Here is a 17953-nt window from a genome sequence, read left to right as displayed (position 1 = left end):
TATATTTAATCCGCATCATATGCGTATATTACGCTGATGCAGTTTTGTGTCGTTTAAGCGTATAATTTAAATCGATTCAGTACTGTAGTGAATCGTGTTGCATGCTGAAGAAAATCATGAAACAGTAAATCATATTAGATCCTAATAAAGAACATGTTACATCATATTGAAATGTCAATGAAATGCTGATGCACTCGAAAATTTTAACTGCTGTTGAATTAAATTTCAGATAGCCGCGCGAGATAGCTGGTGGATGATAATCCAGACGACCGGAGTTCGAACCCACATCGGAGCAGTTTCCACCAAACATCAATCTGTGCCATTTTAATCATTCATATTCCACTCGCAACACAAGTCAATCAAACAATTATTATTTCTACAAACATTAATACTAATATATAAAAATGGCGATTCGTGAGGCTATAATAAACATTTCACGAAAATATTTTGCGCCATTTGTTTTTTTCTATGTCTGTAATAAATCGTATATGAGTATGGCAAAAGTCGTGTTTGGTGCTTTGACAAATCATGAATATATTCATATATTAGATCTCAATTCAATTCAACATAATCGCTATTATAGCCGGTCAAAGTTGCATATTCATCCAAACAATTTCGGTAAGCATTTGCCATGTATGTATATGTACAATGTCGTAAAATATATTTAATCCGCATCATATACGCTTACGCTGATGCAGTTTGTGTGTCGTAGAAGCGTATAATTTAAATCGATTCAGTACTGTAGTAAATCGTGTTGCATGCTGATGAAAATCATGAAACAGTAAATCATATTAGATCCTAATATAGAACATATTACATCATATTGAAATGTCAATGAAATGCTGATGCACTTTTAACCGCTGTTGAATTAAATTCAGATAGCTTCAGATAGCCGCGCGAGATAGCTGGTGGATGATAATCCAGACGACCGGAGTTCGAACCCACATCGGAGCAGTTTTCACCAAACGTCAATCTGTGCCATTTTAAACATTCATATTCCACTCCCAACACAAGTCAATCAAACAATTATTATTTTTAAAAACATGAATACTCATATATAAAAATGGCAATTCGTGAGGCTATAATAAACATTTCACGAAAATATTTTGCGCCTTTTTTCTATGTCTGTAATAAATCGTATATGAGTATGGCAAAAGTCGTATTTGGTGCTTTGACAATCCATGAATATATTCATATTAGATCGCAATTCAATTTCAACATAATCGCTATTATAGCCGGTCAAAGTTGCATATTCATCCAAACAAATTCGGTAAGCATTTGCCATGTACGTATATGGCCTCCACTTTTGCATGCATATGCCAGTTAGGCGCATTATATGCCAACCAAATTTTAGGCCATATGATGTTATATATACGCTTGTTATGCGATTTCATGTTTGCTGGGTCGCTTCTACTTTTGTGTGTATATGCTAGTTATCTGCATCATATATCATACAAAACTCGAGTCCACCACGAGTAATCGGTTTCCCACATTACTAACCATAGATTTAAGAAAATTGTTCATATATATAGTTTTAAAAATATATTTAAGATTTCGGCTCCTTTAAACTTATGTAACTGAGCCTGTAAAAATAAACGAATTTATAAAAAAAAAAAAAAAAAAAAAAAATCATACAAATGTGTCTTGGTTGTATGCATATCGCCTCCAATTATAGCTATTCATACGACTTAATGTTTGCTGGGTGGCCTCCACTTTTGCATGCATATGCCAGTTAAGCGCATTATATGCCAACCAAATTTTAGGGCATATGATGTTATTAATACGCTTGTTATGCGATTTAATGTTTGCTGGGGGTTTTCGTCATAATCAGTCAGTGTTAGATACGTTCCAATAACTTTATAAAACAATTGAATTAGAATACGGTTTTCACGGAGATACTTAATAAGAATATTTCTAACACAATTGTTTAAAAATTAGTGCTATTGGTTCAATAACAAGCTCAAACGAAGGGTGGTCCATTTCGCCCCGCCTGATCATATTGCCCCTATCTACCCTACATAATAGTCATGGTTTATCTCTAGAGTAATTTATAGAAGGAGAAAATTTAAATTACATTCCCATATGTTCAACAACTACATTATTCACGAGCAGCCAAGTATTCCTATTCATCTTTGAACAAGCGTTTGATTCAGCAAACTAATACCAGGGACAGACATACAGCTGTTCTTGCGTTGTACGTGTACAGCGTTGTACAGGTACCATCGTACCATGACAGACATACTTTGGTTGTACATTGTACCGTATGTCAAACTGACAATCAGATATTTTTCCAATTTCCACCACATATTTCAATGAAAAAGGTTTTTATTTAGTGTCTAAACTATCAAACACAACAAAAAAGTTTTCAATCTGAGTTATTAACTTAAAAGAAAGTCAATGAAAAGAACGTTTATCAAGTGATTTGATTCTGCTTGTTCATGCTACCCACCACTAACCGTCTATGGCGCTGTGCACAGTACAACTGTAGCCATGTACAGCGGTAAAACAGGTCGGTACAGGTACAGCGATTGTACCGAGTTGCTTGCATGGTTCTAGCGCTGTACATGGTGACAGACATACAATTTTCGAAGTACAACGCAAGTACAGCTGTATGTCTGTCATAAGTATAACGCACCAAACAAATGAATCATGGGATGAGCACGAATAGTTGGCATTGGAATACCGAATAATCGAGGTATAATCACAAACTTGTCATTCTGAAACATACGCTTAAATCAATTGGCGATCTAACGCAAAACGTAAACGATCGGTGAGCCACCTGGATTTTGTTTTTGAACTAAGAAAATGATGATAATGTAACCTAAAACTCAAAAACAAATCACTTATATTTTACTTCCGGACTTTCCAAGGTAGTTCTCACATGCAAGAACCATGCATTTCCCTACTTGTTTTTGATGGTGCTCTAGAATTTCCGTCTTTGATTCAACCATTGTCAATCTACAATCTATCACTACTGAAAGAGAAAAGAAAATAACATGTTATATATAAAAATGCACAGAATTAAATTTCTTAAAAACTCATTGCAGTCAAATAATCTTTTATGATTATAACATTGTAATTTATGGAATGAACTACAAACCTTCTATAAGCTCACATGGCAAAATTTAAAACCATCATCACTTTCACCGCACCGCCGCCTAGGTGTAGATTTGTACGTTAGATCGCCAATGGAATATTTTCTCATAGGCTGAGGACATACTAAACGCGGTGTGGTGCGATGCGATGCGATTCGGAGCGATTAATTGGAGCTCACCGCGTGCTATGACATACTGACCGCTTTAGATCGTGCGTTTTTTTATGTTTCATTCCACTTCATTCCACATGTAAACAACCTAGCACAAGGATGCCAGATAAAATAACATGTCTTCATTTTGTAAACAGTTGAATTGTGAGATCGTTTTTATTTGTGAACAAAATGGAAAGTAAATGGAAAGCCCTTAACGTTTTCATTATATGCATTATGCAAATTAGGATAAAGTTATATAATTCATCGAACAATACGAAAATAATGATTTAACAACTCATTCTTTATTTTCGATCGATGAGTTCGATTGTGAAGTCTGGCAACCACCACTTGCGTCCACTCGCAGCAAAACATCACACACAGTATCGCCGCATTGAAATCGCGTTCGCATCGCGTTTACTATGGCTGATGTCACATTAGGCGGATTTGCCGCCGCGGATTCCGCGAGTGAAACCGCAGCGGAGGATCTACAGAATATTAATAAAAATAAAAATATTTTGAATAAAAATTATATTGAACCAATGGAGGGCCAACAAATTAGCCATTACCAAAGCCGAAATCGAGCGAACATTAGACTTACAAATTACTACCAATTTTTTTCGTAGGATGTACCAATGATTAGTAGGGTAGAAAATGACTAGAGGATTGGTAATATTTACCAAAAAATTGGTCATATATACTAAATTTTCCTCTCAGTGTAGTCACAAAACGATTAGGTGAAGTGTAAGTGACGTGAACGCGTATGAGGCAGTGATGTTCTTGATCAGGCCCAACGTTCCACCTTCATATACCGCCAGTTGTATTGTTCTCACGATAGCATGCGATTCGTGCAGCCACATTTTTGTAAGATGCTGCAAGCAATGTCACCATGGCCTAAAGCCGGGTTCAGACGGTGCGAGCAAGCATACGAGTCGGTCTAGTCAGTTACTGCAGTGCAGCTACTCACACCGTGTGAACACATCATGCCAGTTATTGTCATGTGTGATCCGGCGTGCGAGCTACTTCAAAGTTTTTTGAATTTACTCGCACTCGCATGCTTCAAAACGTCAAAAACAGAATTTAGCGTTCGAATCAGGGATGCCAAATGTAAAGAAATGTCTCTATTTTTAAGATATTTGAAAATATGCGAAGATATTTATAGACTTGAAAATTATTGGAAAAACAAATAAAACCCTCATAGTTTCTTAACGAAATCATTGTTATTCTGTTTTGCACGCTGGCGGGGCACGCTTTCTTTTTGAGATAGTTTTCTGGAGAATGTCTAATATAGAATCATTATCAGGCACAATTTTCATTCAAAATTCACTCACAACTTGCGAAAAAAAGTAAGGTTCTAAGAAACAGAATACATATTCGATTTAAAAAAGTACATTTTCATTCATTATTTTAATTTTTGACGCGTGTGAATAAAATTTTAAAAAGTCTTCTAGACTATCATTTAAAGCATCACATACTTCCGGAATTATCTTAGCTATGGATGCTTTCGAGATTCTAAAAAATATCGACAACAATCTGAACAATATTCCAGAAGAAAGGCATATCAATGTCATTTATATTATCACTCTTGCAGGTACAGCATCCTTCATGAGTGTATCTTGGCGTTGTATTTGTGGAGCAATTAAATTCAACAGTTTTTCCACTTGTTCAGGTGTTATTCTCAACACTGCTCTGTAATCTCTATAAAATTGTGTAATGATACATTCAACTGAAAACCTAAGATGAAAACTACCAATAAAGAAGTCGATTTCGGACCAATCATTTGACAAATTCGGACCTGATTGCTGTTTCTGACTATTTGATGGACATTTGAAAAATCGCCTGGCATCCCAGGTAAACCCGTGCCGTAGTATCTAGTTTCTCGCCAGCAGCTCACACTATGTGAACGGACAAGGCGAGTCAACCAATTGTCAAGCGAGTCCACCGGGTCAGTAGCTGCTCATTGTCAAGTCAGCTACTAGCAACGTATAAATGGGCCTTTAGTATCTAGTTTCTTGTCAGCAGCTCACATTGTGTGAACGGACAAGGCGAGTCAACCATTTGTCAAGCGAGTTCACCGGGTCAGTAGCTGCTCGTTGTGAAGTCAGCTACTAGCAACGTATAAATGGGCCTTTACATCTGTGTTTCCGAACGTGCTCATTCGCCAGAGTGCAAGTGTACACAAAGAGTGGGAGCTCAACTGCAGCCGGGTGCTATGATTGAGGCTAACATCTCTCAAGCAGAACTGTCAGTGGGGAACCCAATTCAGAGAGAAAACAAAGGGGAAATGTCAGTGGCGAACTCAGCCGGGTGCTATGATTGGTGCTAGGATCGTTAGCAAAAAACTGTCAGTGGGATACCCAATTCATGTGAAAACAAAGGGAAAATGTCAGTGGGATACTCGATATGTTGGCTACTGTCAGTTCAATAGGGGTTCTCTAAAGACGTCACCCAGGTGGGCGAACTCGACATGTTGGCTTCTGTCAGTTCAATAGGGGTTCAATTTGGACGTCACGTACGTGCTCACTCAACTGGGTACATAAATCTTGTTGCGCATCACCACCGAGTTGCATTTTGAAGACTGAATCTAGTGATGCTGATAAATTTCATCAATCAATAGTTACTAAGGAATCAGGATCAAATACGTTTATTTTTTAACTATTACAATTATTATAATTATAAGATTATTTTAAATCAAGAGACTGGGGGGAAAATAATTAAGTACGTTCTGGGTGTAGTATAATGTGACAAACAGGTTTGAAAATGTTTAACATTTTCCTTAATGTGTAGTTGGTATAGTTTCATATTTTAGTTCATAATTCTTACCGAGATAAATAATTTCTAAAAGATTATACAGTTTTTCTTCGAATTGAATCAAACGTTGCAAGAACAGACTTATTCGAACGGCAAGATTAAAAAATAAAGCATTCTCAACATGATACAATCAGCAAACATGTATCTCTCATCATATAGGATAGATTTTGGCATTGACTGTACACTTCTGATTAACCTTATTCCGATACATTCTTTCTATCTTTGTTTTTAGGAGGATTTAAACTTTGCAGTTCATTCGCCTCTAGGTTCCGATACATGTGCAACGCATACAACCTATTCTTCGACCGACAAATTCTCGATTTCTTTTCTCCCAGTTCTAATGGAAAAAGAGCTGCCAGCAGCTTATCGTTGCAATTTCTGTTGGATAAGATTCTCCCACTTCGCTATAAGTTTGTGCGACGATGGAGCTTCCTCTGGGTCAACATCACACAATTGCGCCAGGGATACTGCAGGGCGTAGTCCACCAGAACGATGACGACTTTCCATTTGCGGCGATGGTGTTTCCCTATAGGATTACAAACATATTTCTATCATATTTCAGAGATAGAAGCAAGAAGTTTGATTTTCGTTATACCTGGGAGATAGACTAGAATTCGTCAAGGCTTCACATAGCTCACCGATGGATTTCGTAGGTCGCAGTTTGCGGGATACTGGATAAACGCTGCAATCATCGTCTGACAGAAACTCTCCTGAGTCGCTGAAATAAAAGATAGATGATATATACTGTTCAACTGTTTTATAAAAATAACCCAACCTTTCGTAATTCAGTTCAAGCAAGTCAGACTGTGATAAAACTCTGCTTTGTTTACGCAGACGCTTCAGTTCACCTTCTCTATTCTTCAGGTCACGAAGTTCCTTCTGAATTTTCTCTTCTACTGGTACGTAACCTCTTCGGATAGGTTTACCATTAGAGTCTCGCTCAATGATAGGTTGTGCAGAAACAGCGGTAGGTGACAGCATGAAATTCGGACGGTTCAACTCGATGGGAGACTGTAAAGAGAAGGAAGATATTACCTTGTGCAACGTGTAAAGCTATGTGCTACTCACTTTGTATTGCTCATTTATAACCATGTGGTTTTCGTTGGTACAGTTGGTGCTCATATTACCATTGAGTGTCGTAGGCAACTTGTTGAGTCGACCTCGAGTCTCAATAAATTTCTGCATCATACCACGTTGGTTCGGATGAACGTTGAAGCGACGATTCATTGGAACTTGGCATAATTGTGGCGTTGAACGTGCACGAATCAATACATTCGACTGCGATGAAACTGTTTGACGATCTCCGGTAGTACGAATATCGTGATCATTTGCTTCAGTAAATTTCCTGGTGCTCGCTTCAATTTTATGTTTCAAATTGGACACTGAAGGAGAGTGGACCGGGCTCAGAGATAGTGAAAGTCCCGAATCATCCGAGTTTACCGATGAGTGGCAATCGTCATTTGAGTCGTTTAATCGATGACCCTGTCGTAGCTCTTGTTCACGTCTCACCACTTCGTTGATTTCTTCCTGTATTCGTTTGAGGGGATCATCGGTCTGTAATTTAAAAAAAAAAGTAGGTAATTCAAGAATAGGTAGAGTATAAATCAGCGCTCGTTTTGTGTAATTTTGCTCGACTCATTTCATGGCTTCGAATATGTACAAAAATTAGTAGAAGTAGACTCTAATTTATAAGAGTCACTTCGTAACTTAAGCCGCTATTCTATTCGGTTATAATAAATGAACACATAAAAGACATTTTCGTAAGAAAGTTAGTTGGGTTCTCCGCCAGAATGTTATAAGGGCTGGCCTTGAAGTTCTCCTATAGGTATTTATCCATCTTGGAAATGTAATGAGAATTTCGGCTGTGACTTTGATTTTTCACAAACCAAATATGAAAGACAAAAAATTATGTTTTTTTTTTTTATTAATCCGATTATTTTTTACAGGCTCAGTTACATAAGTTTAATGGAGCCAAACTCTTAACTATATTTCAACTAGCATATATCAACATGTTGTTTCCTTAATTCTATGGTTAATGAAATAGGAAACCGATTACTCGCGGTCCACTCGAGTTTAGAAGGGTGACACATTTTCATTAGGAAAAGGATGGGATGTAAGGAGATGTGTGTATACACTCGCACTCACATTCACATTCACATTCACATTCACATTCTCATTCACACTGACACTTCACACTCAATTCTTAAAACTATCCTTACATTTAATATGTGTTTACAATTTAACTTATTCTAATGTTAGTAGGAAGGGAACCGATAGCTCGCGAAGGACGAAAAGGAGGGGAAAAGGATGTATGAACAATCACACTCGAAGATCGATAGCTTTAAGGAAAACATATATTTGGGACATGTAATCAAGGTCTAACCGAGCCAACACATCTCTCACCGGCACATTGGACTGCTTTCCTCCAGCCCGAAGGGAGTTTTCTAAATTCGATCTGGCGACAAGATACAACTCGCACGACCAAACAACGTGTTCGATGTCGTGGTAACCATGGCCACAACCGCAGAGATTGCTGTCGGCAAGATTAAAACGAAAAAGCAGCGCGTCTAACGAACAGTGATTGGACATGAGTCGGGAGAAGGTGCGAATAAAGTCCCGACTCAAGTTCAGACTTTTGAACCACGGATTGAGGCTAACCTTAGGGATAATTGAGTGGAGCCACCGGCCCAATTCATCTTCGTTCCATTTGCGTTGCCAGTTAACGATGGTATTTTTACGAACTAAAGAATAAAATTCATTGAAGGTGATTTGACGCTGATAAATTTCGCCTTCAATTGCACCTACCTTTGCTAATGAGTCAGCCCTCTCATTACCCGGAATTGAGCAATGTGAAGGGACCCAGACAAAGGTAATGACATAACAGCGTCTGGATAAAGCACTCAAAATTTCTCGTATTCTCTCAAGGAAGTACGGTGAATGCTTTTCCGGCCTCACTGAACGGATAGCTTCGACAGAGCTCAGACTATCCGTTACAATGTAATAGTGTTCAACAGGTCGTGAGGCGACGCTGTCCAGCGCCCAGTGTATTGCTGCCAATTCAGCAATATACACTGAGCAAGGATTCTGAAGACTGTGTGAGGTGCTAAAAAAATTGTTGAACACTCCAAATCCTGTGGACTCATTCATAGAGGACCCATCAGTAAAGTACATATTATCACAATTGACACGCCCATACTTTGCTTCGAAAATCGTAGGAACGATCCCCGATCGATGATAATCTGGAATTCCATGGATATCCTGCTTCATGGACAGATCAAAATGCACAGAGGAATTGATGTAGTCAGGAAAACAAACACGGTTGGGAATATACGAAGAAGGATCAACCTGCATGGAGACGAATTCATGATATGAGCTCATGAATCCAGAATGAAAATTTAGCTCGATCAGCTGCTCAAAATTTCCGATCAACAATGGGTTCATAACCTTACACCGGATGAGGAACCGAAGAGATAATAAATTGAAGCGATCTTTTAGTGGGAGTACGCCTGCCAAAACCTCGAGGCTCATGGTATGCGTTGAGGGCATACATCCCAACGCAATACGGAGACAAAGATACTGAATTCGCTCGAGTTTAATGAGGTGTGTTTTGGCAGCTGATTGAAAACAGAAACTGCCATACTCCATCACTGAGAGAATAGTTGTTCGATACAACATTATAAGATCTTCGGGGTGGGCTCCCCACCAGGTGCCGGTAATTGTACGGAGAAAGTTTATTCTTTGTTGACATTTTTTACTCAGATACCTAATATGGGCCCCCCAAGTACATTTGGAGTCGAACCAGACCCCAAGATACTTGAAAGACATAGCATGAGTGATCGGTTTACCCAAAAGTTGAAGCTTTGGTTTTGCTGGTCTATGCTTCCTAGAAAAAACCACCATCTCTGTTTTCTCCGTGGAGAATTCGATCCCTAGCCCAATGGCCCAGGTTGAAAAATTGTTCAAAGTATCTTGTAAGGGTCCTTGCAGGTCGGATTCGTTTGATCCTACGACAGACACCACTCCATCATCTGCAAGTTGTCTTAGGCTGCAATTTTGTGTAAGGCAATTGTCGATGTCGCTTACATAGAAGTTGTACAAAAGGGGGCTTAAACATGAGCCCTGGGGGAGTCCCATGTAGGAGACCCGACTTACTGTCGAATCCCCGTGAGAAAAATTCAAATGTTTCTCACAAAGCAAGTTATATAACATATTATTCAATAGAGGCGGCAGACCCCGAGAGTGTAATTTGTCTGACAGGACCTCTATTGAAACTGAATCAAAGGCCCCCTTTATGTCCAAGAATACTGAAGCCATTTGTTTTTTTTCGGCGTAAGCCATTTGAATGTCTGAAGAAAGCAACGCAAGACAATCATTCGTCCCCTTGCCCCTGCGGAACCCATATTGTGTATCTGAGAGTAGGCCATTCGTTTCAACCCAACGATCAAGGCGAAACAAGATCATTTTCTCCAACAACTTCCGTATACAAGACAGCATTGCTATTGGGCGGTACGAATTGAAGTCGGACGCGGGTTTTCCGGGTTTTTGAATAGCTAAAACTCGTTCTTGTCTCCAATCATCTGGAACAATATTATGTTCCAGAAACCGATTGAATAAATTGAACAAGCGATGTTTCGCCACATCAGGGAGGTTTTTCAACAAGTTGAACTTAATTCGATCCGATCCCGGAGCAGAATTGTTACATGAAAGGAGAGCAAGAGAGAATTCTACCATCGAAAACTCATAATCAAGATCGCACCTATCTTGTGGTATATTTCGAACAATTTTTTGCACGGGAGCGGAATCGGGACAAACCTTTCGTGCAAAATTAAAAATCCATCGATGTGAATATTCTTCGCTTTCATTCGTTGAAGAGCGATTTCTCATGTTTCGAGCCACTTTCCATAATTTTTTCATTGACGTTTCTCGTGACAAACCTCCCACGAAATTTCGCCAATAAGCACGTTTTTTCCCTTTGATCAAATTTTTGAACTGATTCTCAAGGGCTAAATACGTTTGAAAATTTTCAGGAGTTCCACGTTTCCGAAAAGCTTTAAATGCATTCGATTTTTCTATATAAAGCTTGGAACATTGGCTATCCCACCATAGATTGGGAGGCCTTCGGGAAATGGTGGAACCTGGAATGGGTTTCGTTTGAGCGCGAACTGCGCTGTCATAGATCAAACGAGAAAGGAAGTTATACTCCTCCAATGGAGGTAAACCATCTCTGGAATTGATGGCTAGAGCAATCGCGTCCGCATACTTTTTCCAGTCAATGTGTCTTGTGAGGTCATATGCCATGTTTATAGATTCAGAAGAATTCGACCCAATGGTGATGGAAATTTTGATTGGCAAGTGATCACTACCGTTGGGGTCCTGGATTACATTCCACTTGCAATCTAACGATAGTGAATTCGAGCAAAGCGAGAGGTCAAGAGCACTTGGGTTAGCAGGAGGTTTAGGAACACGTGTTGTTTCCCCAGTATTCAAAACGGTCATATTGAAGCTGTTACAAAGGTCATATATCAACGATGAACGATAGTCGTCGTACTGTTCCCCCCAGGCAGTTCCGTGAGAGTTGAAGTCTCCCAAGATCAATCGAGGCTCAGGAAGAAGTGAGCACATGTCAACAAGTTGCTTGCGGCTAACCGCAGCTCTCGGAGGCCAATACAAGCTGACAATACAGAGGTCTTTTCCTCTGATGTTTGCATGACAAGCAACAGCTTCAATCCCTCCAATAGGTGGAAGGTCAATTCGAAAAAATGAGTGGCACTTATTGATCCCCAATAGCACCCCTCCGTATCTGTCATCACGGTCCAAGCGTATAATATTGAAATCATGGAAAGAGAGATCATCTCGCGAAGAAAGCCAAGTTTAAAAAATTATGTTATTCAAAAATTTCTGTTAATCTAATTTTTTAAACATTTTTTTTTTAGTTTATATATGTTTGTTCAAAACCTTATCGATATCCTATGACTCGTTCTTAGACAGACGATCAAAGGTCTTTGAGTTAACATAGATCTTGCCGTTCATATACTCATTGAAAAAATATATTTAGTCAAAATAAAATAAAGAAGGCTTTCTGATAAAAACAAACGATTCTTCGTAATACATCTACAGTAATACCTCGATTATCCCGGAAGCGAATTCCACACTAATTCTATAGGTCACTCCAAAATTGGTCAGTGAGTGGTAAGATCATGCTCTTTTGTTTTGATCATGGCTTTCACATTATCCGACCTCTGGTGTACACGACCATACAAATAGAAAGTTTGATGATTTCTGTATCGAAAAAATATAGTTTTTATGTTGAAACATCTTTTTTCGGGTTTGCACCTCATTTTTAGTTCTTTACGGTGTTACCCGTGATTTTAATTATCTAAATGAAGAATATAACAACCCTCAAATTCCAGAAGCAATTACAAGAGTGGAAAAAACGCTGGTTTGAATATACTATTTCTGAGAATTGATGGATAAATAGACAGTTAAAAACATTTTCGGTAGTTTTCAATCAAACCTCTTATATTTACATGTGTATTACATGTTGATTTTCAATCAAGCGACAGGTTTTTCATTTCATAGCCACATTTAAATTGATTGATTGTGGTCGCTTTCTACGTTTACCACAGTATTTGAAAATTGACATTATTGTGCTCATAAAATATCGGTAGAGAGTTTTTTTCATTACGTCCAGGCTCATCGTATCACTATATTCAAGACATATCTCATTGAAACGACACTCGAAGGGCGTCCTGCTCTTATTTACTTGAACTGTTGTTCTAGATAATATTGGCTCGAAACAAAATGAATCGATTGTTTGAGAGCACTAATAAGTGCACTTTTTCCACAGAGTGCCGCCGCTGGTGTTTGCGGCGATCTTAATTATCTACATTTACGCAAAAAGGTATTGCTTGTTTGGCTCATTTTTTCATATCATTTTATCTATATGATAACGAAATCAATGAATGTGCGCCACGTCGCTAGTTGGACATTCTTGTTGCAAGTTCCCCGCCATGTATGAGTTGTTAGGCTTGAATAAAATTGTTGGCCGATATTAATGATATAGAATTTGTAATACAGGAAAGGGAAGAGTTTTTTTTAAGGAACGAAGATTTGAAATAATTTCATAATTGATATACGAACCATGATAATTTGAGCAATAGATAATTGTAACAACACAATATACATAATAATATTCTACTGTTAGAACATGAAGGCTTATACACTAAGTTTCATAACGTTAGATTCACTACATTTTTTAAGTGTTCAGAGATATGTAAGAGTTCGGTTGAAATTATGTGTATAGGGTAGAGTATAAAAACTGTCTTCATTCATAAGGCTAGTTATTTTAATCTTTATTATTTTGGGCGCGAAACATTCGAAAAACAAAAACGCTAGTGTTTCATAACTATAGAACCAGATAGAATTGTATGACTCACTTAGAAAATACACATCAATTTCGCTTGAATTATAACAAGTTTCTAATATGTCGGTTCTCGTTTGTTCTCAATCAGTTCAAATAACCTATTTGGCTTGCTTGAAAACACCACGATAAGCTGCGGCATATTCAAACTAGTATCTCGTGCCATGCAGATAAAACTGCTCGTGAAGCTCTTCAACTGTTTCTTATCTGCATCTACTGTTTGTACGGTCGTCCTCACTCAAGAAGCATACTGCCGTCGTCAGGAGTTCCCATCTTGGGCGATTCGCAGCTCTCGCCTTCACCTATGATTTCACTGATCTTATTGTTGAGGATCCAGCGCCAGAATCCTCGTAATTGTCCTCTGCTGCGATGTCCTTGCGGATACCAGTACAATGCCAATTTACAGATTTCAGTTCCGATCATGCGTAGGATCTCAATTGACGAAGATCTGAAGCTTCGATTGGAAGGCGTGACCGTATTGGCGATTAGAACTTTTGACGTCTAAAGTCGCAGAGAAACGTTCTACTAAGTCGTCGACCTGGCTATGCACGTCTGAGAGTGATAGGATAATGTTTCAGCGAAAGTAACTGGACTGTTAGCGTGAATTTTCATATGGTACTTCAGGGATGGATTATGCATACGGAATAGGGTATTATGATACTTGCAACTTTTGGATTCGAACTCTGGTGATGAGTAGCGGTTTCGAATTTTAAAATGTATAATTAAATTCAGATATGAATGTTACATTTCACATTTTTGTTTCCAGATTCTAAATCTTAAGTTTGAATCGGCCGTTCTGAGATAAAATATATAATTAGTTGAGGAAATTGTGCAAGCTATAACAGATCACAAACATATCGCTGGTTTATTTGCTATACACGTTCTCGTGGTTTCGGAAATAAAGAATTTCTCTCGGCTGCCCTGTAATACGCGCGATGGATAACACAATGTATCGTCGGTTCGAGAGATTTTGAAAGAGTTTTATCGGTGACCTTCTCACTACCATTGCGATTAAAAATGTATTAAAATGTGATGCGAGTATATATTGTTGGTTCGAGTAATTTATAGGAGTTTGCTCGGTGATCTTTTCTGGTTGAAAAATATATCGTCGACTCGAAGAAAGTTGAAAGTTTCTCGGTGACCTTCTCAGGTTGCCCAAAAATAACATTAGTCGTGGTGATTGAAAAAATATGTTGAAATTTGACAACCGAGATGAATGATCTCTTTTCCCCGAATAGTTGAGAGTTCGCTAACAATTATTCCATCCATGATAATCGCTAGGGAAAACCGCAATAGAGGCGACAATAGATACTAACATTCCTTCCCTTCCCCTGGTGACTGTAAGGACGTGGCCCGCGTTGTTATTGACTATTTAAAGCCCGATTCACCGAAACTCGGATAAAAATGATTTGCTACTCCCAAGCGTCATTCGGTGTGTTCTTTGTGCAGTTTCGCTGGTTCAGGTCAATCACGAAGAACAACTACGAAGTGTACAGTCTATCCAAGCTCAAGCTCAATGTCGTTAGCGAAAGTAAATGTTCTTGAGATGCTCCATTCTAATAAGCTCCCAAGGTAGTCCACAATTTAACGCGGTGGGAGTATCAGTATCGACAACCTATATTAGGGGCAGACAAGACTCCATTGTGCAAATTCTGAACGCAAAAGTATCATAATGTGCTGATACAAGGTAAACTATTTTATTCGGAACTCTCTTGCATCACAGGGCGCTTCATGGGTTGTCGTGTTTTAGGCGACCTGAATCTTTCTCACCAGGTAGATGGTTCTGATAGGATTCAAAAGTTTGCGCAACGTAGAAATACGATGACTAACTGGAAACTCGTCCCCTGTTACCGAAGTGTCTCAGGAGAATACTGTTCTTCTTCTATATCCGATTGAGGATTACCTTGCACAGTACTTTGAGAACAATTCCCTGTTTCCCACTGCGTCCATTGTTTTGAACTATTGTCGTATGCCCCATATTTTACTAATGCGTTTCAAGCTAGTCTACTGCTTATTGAGAAAGGAGTAGGTTCATAGCTATGGCGATATATTTGTCAATCAGGAATAACTTGCCTGGAGAAAGAAAACCAAAACTTCATGGGCTCTATAGTGGTCTTATTAATATGTTTTGTTAGAGTTTCACAATTGCAGAGCAAATGTACGGAGGTTTCGCTCCCAGCATTACAAAAGCGACACATGTCATATTATGAAATTGGTGTTCCGGTGTTCGCTCGGAAAATGCATTCCCGGACAGTTTTTGAAGACCACTTGCCTGAAACACTGTTGACTAGTTTCCCATAGCTACAGAAACTTTAATTAGGGCAATGCACTCCAACACCTGTTTTGGTACCCATTTTCGACCCACTGGCATGGAACACGATTAAACTTATTCGAACCGCCATCGTACCTCACTGAATGAGAAGGTTCGATTATTCTGAATTGAATGTCATTGTTAGTTCTACGTTCCTTCTACGTTAATCTCTGAGGATGGTCCAACGAGTGAGAGATTCGGGATGCTCAAGAGGCCAATTTTTGTAGGAATTGTCCATGCGCTGAAACTGGGGAAATCATTTAATTACAGCTTATGAGCTTGCCCTCTCCAAACTGTTCGGAAGATCAATCCATAGCCGAATACTTTTTTTTTGGGGATGATAATGATATCTTCCTTGAGGAGCAGTTTGGATTCTGTAAAGGGAGGTCCACCATCCACCAACTCAATTGAGTTACACACATCATTAAATTCTTTCTCCCGTAATAGCACGCGCTGCACAAAAAAATTACACCAACACAAAAGAATAGCCGAATGTTTCCATCGCTAGCTCCACCCCCTCTCACGTACATCGCAACGGCTGATCATATAAAAATAGGAGTCATTCGCAAACCAGATTCAAGGGACGACTGACCTTTGGGTTAAAGTCCCTTCAAAAACAAGAACAGAACAAGAACCAGATTCATTGAATGAAATACAATGCTTAAAGCCTCTTAACACATTAAGGGCCGCTCGTGTTGGGGCCAACTTGAACGCTTCATTTGTTCGGATTCCACGAATGAGATGCATTTAAGTGGAAATTAGCATTTAGAACTCGACAGTTATTCTCTAAACCAAAACTGTCCTCGACAAAGTTGTTACATATGATAGAGCGCTCATTTTTATGTTATAAAACATAGGGTGACCAAAATTGTCGATGAAATAAAAAATACAACTTTCTTATATTTATAGATAATTCGACAATATTGTAGCCCCAGTTATTTGAGACATATTTGAAGAACAAAGTTTTTTTTCTATCTTTTGAAATAACCGATATAGCGCCTTTTTTCTAAGTTGCGTTAGGGTCACCATGAAAAAAAAACTGTTTTTTGCCTGGAAAGAACTTTTAGAACTTACTAATACATACATTTTGCGACGCAGAACTTGTCAATATCTCAACTTTAGTCGAAGTTATTGATATTTCCTCCCAAAAAACACGCTCTTTTCATTTGTTTGTCATTCTTTCTGGGGCAAACATAAAAAATGTTTGTTGACGGAATTTTAAAGAACAAATTTCACTCTTTGTAATATGTGATTTTCAAAACTATGTTATTTTTGTGTTTGAGTAAATTATAATTGAAATCATGAGTTTTTTGGATGAAAACCCACCAATAACTTTGAGCAGGATTGTGATATTGACAAATTCTGCATCGCAAAATGTTGGAATTAATAAGCTCTAAAAGTCGTACGAAAACAATTTTGATGTAGATTTTTAAATATAAAAGTTAGAGTAAAAAGCCCCGTTTTTTCATGGTTTCCCAAATGCAACTTAGATAAAAAGCGCTGGAACTACAACATTGTCGAACTATGTTTACCTCTATCTATAAAGATAAGAAAGTTAGATTTTTTATTTCATCGACAATTTTGGTCACGCTATTTTTGATAACATAAAAATGAGCGCTCTATCATATGTAACAACTTTGTCTAAGCCAGTTTTTGTCTAGAGGATAACTGTCGAGCTCTAAATGCTAATTTCCACTTAAATGCACCTGCTGGACCATTGTGCACCGTCTTGGCGCTGCGGAAGTTGGGATACCCTAGAAATTAGGTTTATCAAAATTGTCAAGAGTATGGAGTGAGGTGCTCATTCTCGGATCGTGGCATTATTCGTGCCTTTCAATATGTAAATAGTTTAAGTATCAGTTATTAGTTTTAAGTAGGTAGAATTTTTTGTTTGGATTTTTCAAGTAAAATCCAAACAAAATTGAATCATGTAAAATAGGACCGTTTTATGTTAAGGTGCTCATGAACTGTTTGACAAACGCGTTTTTTACGCAGGTACCGCATAAAAAACCTGAACAATATTACATCCCTCCCTCATGCTTTCTCAGAGCTAATGATGGTAAAGATTGGACTCGATTATATACTGACTCGATTATATATGATTCGGTTATATACAGGGTCTTTCAGATTAAACGTTCACGCAACAAATTTTAATAACTTCTACAAA

At 38.3% G+C, this 17953-nt stretch overlaps 1 protein-coding gene across 1 annotated transcript in view; it reads right to left on the bottom strand.

The window, feature by feature from the left end:
- Window positions 1-5872: 5872 nt before the first annotated feature.
- LOC129764528 (uncharacterized) overlaps window positions 5873-17953 on the bottom strand; it is a 43566-nt gene continuing 31485 nt past the window's right edge. Inside the window, exons 2-5 of the mRNA XM_055763703.1 lie at window positions 7124-7609; window positions 6831-7066; window positions 6651-6773; window positions 5873-6581 (exon numbers count right to left, since the gene is read on the bottom strand). Coding sequence (XP_055619678.1) covers window positions 6419-6581; window positions 6651-6773; window positions 6831-7066; window positions 7124-7609 — 1008 coding nt within the window. The 3' untranslated portion in view covers window positions 5873-6418. The remainder of the gene's footprint in view (window positions 6582-6650; window positions 6774-6830; window positions 7067-7123; window positions 7610-17953) is intronic.

The sequence above is a fragment of the Toxorhynchites rutilus genome, chromosome 2 (assembly GCF_029784135.1).
Source record: "Toxorhynchites rutilus septentrionalis strain SRP chromosome 2, ASM2978413v1, whole genome shotgun sequence".
NCBI lineage: Eukaryota > Metazoa > Arthropoda > Insecta > Diptera > Culicidae > Toxorhynchites > Toxorhynchites rutilus.
This window is presented reverse-complemented; position numbering and strand designations above follow the sequence as displayed.